This window comes from Hyperolius riggenbachi, chromosome 1, assembly GCF_040937935.1.
Source record: "Hyperolius riggenbachi isolate aHypRig1 chromosome 1, aHypRig1.pri, whole genome shotgun sequence".
Taxonomy (NCBI): Eukaryota; Metazoa; Chordata; class Amphibia; order Anura; family Hyperoliidae; genus Hyperolius; species Hyperolius riggenbachi.
This window is the reverse complement of record NC_090646.1, coordinates 477,188,941-477,198,940: the sequence shown is the minus strand read 5'-3', so window position 1 is coordinate 477,198,940 and position 10,000 is coordinate 477,188,941. Positions and strand designations below refer to the sequence as shown.

Sequence of the window (10,000 nt, the reverse complement as noted above, 5' to 3'; positions counted from 1 at the left end):
ACAAGCCTAGGGATAAACGCGCTTTGTCAAGCTTATGCATTGCCCTCTGATGTATACTGTATATTCATAATAATGAGGTCACCTTTTAGTCTTTTCAAAGCTAAATAATTTGTGAAACCTTCTATTCCTCTGATTAATTTAGGTGCCTAGTGCTAGTTCTAGTATGTCAATGTCCTTTCTATAGTGTGGTGCCCAAAACTGTATCCTATGCTCCAGATGTGGCCTCACAAGTGATTTATACAGAGGGAGTAGTATACTAGCATCTCATGATTATAATGCATCACAGAATTAGATCTGCCATCTGTTTGCCCATACATCTATACATTGGATTGTAGCCCCGCCCCTAGTGACAGTCTTGCCTATGATGTCACACAGCCTTCTTCCCCAGAGCATTGCAACATGTTTTATCCTGCTCATTTCACCAGGCATCACTGAGAAATCTAAAAAAGTGTCAATCAGGGTGAGGCAAGAAGATACAATGGGCAAATATTGAATACATTTATAACTGAATATTGTAAAAAGATAAGCAGTTTTATTCTATAAGTTATATTTAGTAAAGTTCCTCTTTAACAAGTCTGTTGCCATTTCATTTCAGAAATTCCATAAAAAAGAAAACAAAAAAAACACAACATGGATGCACACACACTTCTTTCTGTCCTCACCTTGGCTTTGACTTGCTTTTTGATCTTGAGCTGCTACTCCCTTTGGATTTTTTAGATTTGTCATGACTTGAGCCATCACCCAAATCCCCCTTCTTCTTTTTCTTCTTCTTTCTAGATGGATCATCATCATCTGCGTTGACACTTGGCAGCTCATCCTCATTCAGAACACGGGGAATGTTCTGCTCTCCTCGTGCTCGGGCTCTAGCAATAGCTTCAGCCACTATGCGATTTGCCTTTTCCTGCTTCTTCTGATGTTCCAGCTTACGAGATTCTCCTGCAAAATGGCACAGAATCAATCAATAGCAGAGATATACCAGCCCACAAGGTTCACAGCAAAAGTAGAAAAAAACATTTTATTTGCACTTAGGACAAAAAATTTCACAGTAAAAATTGCTTCATCAGATCATTAACCCCTTGGTGATATGATAATTTCCAGATTTTAGGATCTTTGTAAAGGTTTCAGACCCTAAAAAACAGGAAAAAAAAAAATCATGCTGCCAGAACGCCAGCAGCAGCTCCAGCACTCACTCACCTCCCTGGGCTCCAGCGCTGCAATTTTACCTCCGTACTCCGGGTTACGCTGTAGCTCTCTGGTGAGATCAATGACAGCGATCGCACCAGAGTGATTCAGGACAGGAAGGAGAATGGCTACAGACGTCTGGATCCCCCGGGAGGAAAAGTAAAAACGTCTGCTGCATGCTATACTCTGCATAGAGCTTCCGGCGACTAGCCCAAGCGTAGCTCAGGATTACCGCCAGGGAGGTTAAACATGGCAGTATAGGTTGAAGAGCCTGGGCACCTGAGCGCGTTGCCCTAAGTGCAAATAAAGTAAAGGTTTATTATACTTTTGCTGTGTACCTCCTCCTTTAAAAAGGTAGGACCTATTTACCGTTACATTATATATAGAGCAACACTTTGGAACATTTTATCATTTTGTGCGCCTCCAGCTAGCTCACATTTCTACTAGCAGTAGCTTGGGAAAGGCCTGGAGAGCCTCCACTACCCTCAGGAAAGCAAACCCATTCACATCTTTACATTTAAAGCTCTGAATGTGTGCTGCTCTGCATCTGCTGCTGAACTGATGAGAAGAAAACAATCAATCAAGCAGCTAAATTAGTCAGCTAGCAAAATTTAATTCTCAACCCATTGTACCAAAGGCAGTTTCTTTACCACTGTGCGATGGTATCTGCCTTGCTGGGAAAGAAATCTTTCGGCCCAGTCACTTTAAAGCAGTAGGATTAGCCATACTATGCCAGAGGGAAAAAAAAATAACACATATTATCAGGGCTGTGGAGTCGGTCCAAAAATCCACTGACTCCGACTCCTCAGTTTAGGATTCCACCGACTCAGACTCCACGACTCCGACTCCTCTAATTTGCATATTACAATTTTGTTGATTAAAAGTATGTAACATGAAATTCTTCTCTTAACTGCCAACGCTTAGGAATTTTACAAGACAATTGAAGTGAGAAGGATATGTAGACTACTATATTTATTCCCTTTAGACAAAACTAGTCCTTGGTAAGAGTACTTGTAAAAGGTACAAACCGGAACAAAGAACATCTATCAGGCCCTAGGCAATGTAAGTGTGGGTACATGTAAGAATGATGTGCAGGTACTCTGCAGGGGAATAAAGAGATTCTTCCTCTATTACACATTCTTCATGCACAATCTGAACAAGGTTTATGGGTGACAGATAACACCTCTGTGTTCAATGTGCACAGCATTCTCAGTGGATTCCCTGCAGCTCTGGGGGGAGTGCATATGTAGAGTATAGTACTACTGTGTAACAAAGTAAACCTGAGACAGATGAAATTAAAGTTTTATACATACCTGGGGCTTCCTCCAGCCGCCTTCAGGATAATCAGTCCCTCGTTGTCCTCCTCCACCACCTGGATCTTCTGCTATGAGTCCAGGTACTTGAGCCAGTCAGGCGTAGTGCGCATGCACACACTCCGCCGCCAGGAGCATACTACACCTGTGCAGCACTATTGCGCAGGTGCAGAATGTTCCTGGCTGTGGGAGTGGCATGCGGCCGGACAGCGCTAACTGGCTGAATTACCAGGACTCATAGCAGAAGATCCGGGTGGTGGAGGACAGCGAGGCACTGATTAGCCTGAAGGGGGCTGGAGGAAGCCCCAGGTATGTATAAAACTTTACTTTTCATCAGTCTCAGTTACCCTTTAATTTGTAGTCACCAAACCAAATTTTAATAACATATCAAATTATTTGATTTCATCAGCAAAGGGAGTGCATACATTTGCATAAATCAGCATCAATGCAGAATTATTTCCATCTCGTTGACCATCTCTATTAGTGACACAGCTACACATCAGGCTTTATTCTTACAGCATAGATGTTATTTAGTATATATAAGAGATTCCTGTGCACACATCATATATACAGTCACCATCAGATATGTATATCTGACCTTAAAAATACGGGGACTGCTTTATTGAAGCAGCACAAGTAACTAATTTTGATTGGTTTATTTCATTTTTGTGGACTAAGCATAGCTATTACTGTATATATACATTATTTTTAATGACTATTATCTGAGAAATAAAACATTTTATCATATTTTCTAATTTAATTACAGTTACAAATTCATTAGGAGTCGGAGTCGGTGCATTTTTTCCCCGACTCCGACTCCAGGCACCCAAAATTGCCCGACTCCACGACTCCGACTCCACAGCCCTGCATATTATACACACACACACACACACACACACACACACACACACACACACACACACACGTGGGGGTCTCGGCTTATACTCGCGTCTCTACTTTGAATAGCCCCCAGTGCCTCCTTGTCTCTACCCCCCAGAGTGCTCCCTCCGCCATATGCGGGTGCAGAATTGTGACGAATGCTAGGCATAATGGTGCAGTCACCTCCGAGTCTTTCTCCCTGCCACCTGACCTCTCACCATAGGGGAGCGATGCATGCAGTTTTTCAGCTTCCCACGGGCCTTTCTCCCTGCCACCGCTCACCAGAGGATGCGATCTATCTTGCTTTTAGCTTCTCCCCGCTGGCGGCTCATAGCGGAGCGTTCGCTTTTCCATCCACGCTGGCTGCCGGAGTCTCATATCTAGGACGTCAGGCAGTGCGCACGTCATAGATACGAGACTTCGTCAGGCAGCATGGATGGGAGATCGAACGCTCTGCTATGCGCTTCACTGCATATGCCACCTGCCTGGGGGAACAGCGGGGAGAAGCCAAAAGCAAGATAGATTGCATCCTCCGGTGAGCGGTGGCAGGTAGAAAGGCCCGTGGGAAGCCGAAAACTGCATACATAGCTCCCCTCTGGTTAAAGGTCAGGTGGCAGGGAGAAAGACTCAGAGGTGATCGCACTATTACACCAAGCATTCTGCACAATTCTGCACCCGCATGTAGAAGAGGGAGTATTCAGGGGTAACCTGCACATTCATTCAGAAAGAAGGTGTGCTGTATGTATCAAAGAGTAGATGTGCTGTACTGCGAATGCTGGGGAGCATATATGGGACTTTCCAGTATATGGAGACATATATGGTAAGAACTTACTATTCACTAATATGAATTTGTGTTTGCATGCAGTGAGATTTTTTCTGGCATTAGGGTCACATGAAATGGCTGAAATGAATTTTATGCATTACAGTATAAGAGATGTTTGGCAGCGTACTTCTAATGGGAGATGATCCAGCCTGCATACTTTGCAGTACTTTGAAATACAGAATCTGATTTATTTATAAAAAATATGCCAAATAGCTTTGGGAACTGGAGAGTGGAATCCATGTCCTCCTGAGGTGGAATCCTTGTCCTCCTGAGGTTATTTTAGTGTGTCTGAAGACGGAAACTGCATACATGCTTACAATGTTACTTTGCGGCTGAATGGTGATTGCTCCGTTGTTGTGGCATTGCCTACCCCTGGCTTATACTCGGGTCAAACATTTTATCAAGTTTTTTAACGGAAAAGTGTGTGTGTGTGTGTGTGGGGGGGGTCGGCTTATACTCGTGTATATACGGTATACACTCGATCTACTTGCATAAGACATGTATTGTACTGTCTACGTTTTGATTTCAGTGAATTTTATATAGTAAATGAAGAGAATTCTGTTCCTGGTGGGAACCATGTCTTTTCCCCACAGTTTGAGGCTAAATCCTGATATCATATCTGCCTTAAATTTTTATTTTTATTTTCTCCTCCAATCGCTGAGTCACCTCAGCCTTGCTTGTAAACACAAGTGAGGAGGGGGATTGTGTTTCAGATGGGCAGGTAGACAGGGAAATAAATGGAAGAGGAGGAATATATTACAGATAAAAAGAACCCCCAGCTTGCAACTGTTTGGCACTGACTACTAAAGGGCCAGTGCTCCTAAAGTATGTGATAACTCCAAACCATAACAGCAGAAAAAGTTTTGAAATTTTTGAATGCAGGATTAGCATATTTATTACCTAATACACTCAGACCAGTTGCTGTTGAAATTTGATTTTTATGGTGACAATCCCGCTTTAACAAATGCAATTTCCTCTTAATCCAACAGGAGATGAGCTGTTTCCAGGTCACACAGAAAACACAGCTGACAAATTATGCCTCTCCTACTACAATAATGTTAGCAGGGTTATCACAGTATCATAATTTTTGTACAGCAGCTGTACCTGTAGCCAGCAGTGCAGCTTTTCCTAGTACTGTAACTCTACACACTATGAGCTATGGGATGGCTCATGCTCCAGACTATCATGGTCCCATGACTGCTGCTAACTCTTGTAGCCAGCAATGCTGCATTTCAGGACAGGACATGGTACATCCACAATGAGCTATGGAGCTAAAGAATGGGGTATAATCCAGACTGCTCAGCAAACAATGGTCATGAAACTGCTGACATTTATAAGGCATTTAGATACTTAGCCATCCATTTATATTTATATAAGGGCTGGTTCACACGGACATCTGGCAAGCTTTTGCCAGACGCCGCATTCAAACACTCCCTGCTCTCTAGCAGCCTACAGGATCAGACCAGTGTTATGGCAGCAGGCTCTACATAACACCGGCATAGTGGAGGAGAACAGGAGTGGCCAGAGAGAAAGAAAGGCGTGGGAGGGATAGAGGTTTCAGCCAATTAGGCTGAATTAGCTGTGTCTGAGGGGAATACTAATGAAGGGGCGGAAAGTAAAGAAGGAAAAACAAAAAAAAAAACCCGCATGCACTGCAACTTCCTTTGTCCAGCACCCATACGAAATAAGAGCTGGGGACCTGGGGAATGATATTCTGTTGGAATAAAAAGTAAGATTAATTTTGAACTTTTGAATTGCCTGGCTAGCATCCTTTTTACTTATTTACCACATACTAATAGAGAACGGATTTGGGATTTCATGCCTGACAGTTACTCTTTAAAGGGAACCTAAACTGAAAGGGATTATGGATATTTTCCTTTTAAATAATACCAGTTGCTTGGCAGTCCTGCTGATCTATTTGCTGCTGTAGTGGCTGAATCACACACCTGAAACAAGCATGCAGCTAATCCAGTCTGACTTCAGTCAGAGCACCTGATCTGCATGCTTGTTCAGGGGCTGTGGCTGAAAGTATTAGAGACACAGGCTCAGCAGAAGAGTCAGGCAACTTGTATTAACCACTTAACCCATTTGCGTTCCGTCGTTTTCACTTGAGCAATGTTCACCTCCCATTGATTAGCCTATAACTTTGGCGTCAATTCACCAGAGAGGATTTACTAAGAGAAAAAAGGTAGGTAGTTTATCTCATGAGGTATTTTAACACTCTGGAGTCAATTCACCAGTGTGAGAGGACAGAGAGAAAAATGTTTGATAGCAGGGGATAATGGAGAGATATGCATGAGTAAAGTGTGAGAAAGCAGAGAGTTAGGTAATCGAAATTAATGATTTACATGGGATACTTTTCCTCTCTGTAAGCATGAAAGTGAAGCATTGTGGGTAGGAGGCTTACCACTACGTGACCAGAGTATTCCCGTCTTTTACTGCCGGATCATATCATAAATCATATCACGAGTGAGTCTGAACTTCTTTACCACCTCTGTCTCAGTAAAATTTTCAAGAACTGTTCTCTCACGGTAAATACGAGGGGCGATTAAACAGACCCTCATCCTACGCCTTCGTCTCCTCATAATAGAAGCAAGCTCTAAGGCCTAGTGCACACCAGAGCGGTTCGGCTGCGTTTTGCGATCCGCTTGCGGCTGCGGATACGCTTGGGTAATGTATTTCAATGGGCTGGTGCACACCAGAGTGGGAGGCGTTTTGCAGAAACCCATACTCCCGGGCTGCTGCAGATTTTGGATTGCGGAGGCGTTTCTGCCTCAATGTTAAGTATAGGAAAAACGCAAACCGCTCTGAAAAATGGCACTTCAGAGCGGTTTGCCAGGCGGTTTTTGTTACAGTAGCTGTTCAGTAACAGCTTTACTGTAACAATGCATGAAATCTACTACACCAAAAACGCTTCACAAAACCGCAAAATGCTAGCTGAAACGCTACAGAAAAATAAGAAAAAGCGTTTCAAAATCTGCTAGCATTTTGCGGATCTGCTAGCGGTTTTTGGTGTGCACCAGGCCTAACAGAGTAAGCTCAAAAGGCTCCACCTTCCACAGCAGCAGCTGCTGTGTGAAAACCACGATATCTCCAGGTTCAATCAGGGGATAAAGAGATGAAAAAAATAACGAATGGCCACACCCCCTTTCTTCCCTGGTGAATTGTGATTTGGAGAAAAACTAACTACTAACTATCACTTATTTATCTCATACTTATCTCACATTTATCTCTTGCATTTCTCTCTGTCGATATTTTTCCCTATACTTCTGGAGAATTGCTATTTGGAGATATCACAGGAGGTAAATTACCTCCCAAGAGATAAATAGGTTGGTAACCTCAGGTGAATTGACGCGTTTATCACTACTTATCACAATGAACTGATCTATATCTTGTTTTTTCCGCCACCAATTAGGCTTTATTTGGGTGGTACATTTTGCTAAGAGCTACCTTACTGTAAATGCATTTTAACAGTAAGCATAAGAAAAAAACTGAAAAATTCATTTCTTCTCAGTTTTCGGCCATTATAGTTTTAAAATACATGCCCTTATAATTAAAACCCACGTATTGTATTTGCCCATTTGTCCCGGTTATTTCACAGTTTAAATTATGTCCCTATCACAATGTATGGCGACTATTTTATTTGGAAATAAAAGAGCATTTTTTCCGTTTTGCATCCATCACTATTTACAAGCTTATAAAAAAAAATAAAATATAGAAATATTTCATCTTTACATTGATATTTAAAAAGTATAGTTAAATATTTACATGTTTTTTTTTTATTGTAATCGTGTTTTTTTTTTTTTATATTAAAACATTTTATTTGGGTATTTTTGGGAGGGTGGGATGTAAACCAAAGTTTTTTAATGTAAATGTGTGTTGATTTTAATTTTTTTTACTTTTTGTTGTAGTTTTACTTTTTGTTTACATGACGTCACTCTAAGCCTTACACACGCTTAGAGCGACGCATCGGGGAGGGAACGGCCAGAAAAAGCGAAGCTTCCGAGAGAAGCTGTCGCTTTTTCAGCGGGGGAAAGGAATCAGTGATCGGGCACCATAGCCCGATACATTGATTCCGTGGCTACCGAATCCGCGGCCGAGAGTGCGCGTGCACGGGATTTTTGAATGATCGGTGCTGCGCAGGCTCTCCAGCCCACAGCACCGATCGGGTAAAAGGCAGGGCGATCAGACTCCTCCCTCCCTTTTTCCCCACTAGGGGGATGTCCTGCTGGGGGGGGGGTCTGATCGGCGCCGCTCCATGTGGCCTTGCGGGGGGGGGGGGGGGGGGGGGCTCCTCAAAGCCCCCCTCCGCAGCGATTTTCCTACCTCCCTCTCCTTCCCTCCATCTGCTCCTCTCTATGGGCTGCGCAAGACGGAAATCTGTCCTGCGCCGCCTAGGATAGGCTTCAGCCTATCAGAGGCCGGCGATCCCCGGCCAATCAGAGGCCGGCGATCCCCGGCCAATCAGAGGCCGCGGCTCGCAGACTGTTCACGTAGACACCCTCCGTGAACTGACATGGAACGGCCGCTCGGAAACACCACTTCGACCTGCCAACGCCTATCGGCGTTAGGCGGTCGTTAAGTGGTTAATTCAAAAGGAAAAATACATGTCCTCAGTTTAGATACCCTTTAAAGGGTATGTGTAATTATACAGAGAACAAAAACATTTTCATATACTGCATTATAGTACAAGCACATTTTATCTAGTGAAACATACCTCCAACCTTGATCAAAGTTTGGTTAGCAGCAAGACTTGCGACTTCATTGGCGTTTAAAACTTTAACCACCGACAGACTTTGCGTGGTGCCTTGTGAGGAGCCCGCCTGTCAGAAACCGTAGAGAGTAAATCACCAATTCATTCAAGCAATTTAAACTATTCTTCAGCCGTTTAGGAGTACACAGAAGCATCCCATTCAATTTAACCCCAATATAATTAACAAGGCAAGGTCCATTACAGTCACAAACGTTTGATCTGATAAATATCCAAAAGTAAAAAACACATAATCAAGAAAAAACATACAACCTCCATGCAGATGGTGGTCTAGTTTAACCTCTTGCCGAACGCGTCACGCCAGTAGGCGTGGCCGCGGCGGCAGCTCAGGACCGCCTAACGCCAATTGGCGTAAAGTCCTGGGGCTCTGTTTTGCAGGAGATCGCGCGCAGGCTGCACGCGCATCTCCTGCTTGGGGGGCGGAGCTCCGCCCCGCCTTCAGTCTCCGAGCGGCTATTGCCGCTCGGGAGACTGTTAGACGGCGTGATCGCCGTCTATTTACTCTGTGCAGCGCTGCGATCAGCAGCAGCGCTGCACTGGGGACAGCCGTGTGACACGGCTGTCCCCCTGGGGGACAAGAGAGCGATCGGCTCTCATAGGCAGAAGCCTATGACAGCCGATCGCCGTAATTGGCCGGCTGTGGGGAGGGAGGGAGCGAGGGAGGGAAGGGATTTAAAGGAAGAGGTTTTTTTTTTTTAAAAGGGCAACACAAATATTTATTAAAAAAAAAATAAACATGGGGGGAGCGATCAGACCCCACCAACAGAGAGCTCTGTTGGTGGGGAGAAAAGGGGGGGGGGGGGAAATACTCGTGTGCTATGTTGTGCGGCCCTGCAGCTTGGCCTTAAAGCTGCAGTGGCCTTTTAAACTAAAAATTGCCTGGTCACTAGGGGGGTTTAGCCCTGCAGTCCTCAAGAGGTTAAGACCAACTTAGCATTGTGATGCTTTCATGATGTAAAGGTCACCTACCCAAATCTCTAGGTGCTTTTCAATCATTTGTCTACACAGCACAGTAATCATAGCTCACCAGAA

General features: G+C 44.0%; 1 protein-coding gene across 1 annotated transcript in view; it reads right to left on the bottom strand.

The window, feature by feature from the left end:
* Positions 1–10,000, bottom strand: part of CHD8 (chromodomain helicase DNA binding protein 8) — a 130,783-nt gene that overhangs the window by 70,859 nt on the left and 49,924 nt on the right. The window contains 2 exon segments of the mRNA XM_068241428.1: positions 663–936; positions 8,915–9,020. Of these exon segments, the coding sequence (XP_068097529.1) occupies positions 663–936; positions 8,915–9,020 (380 nt within the window).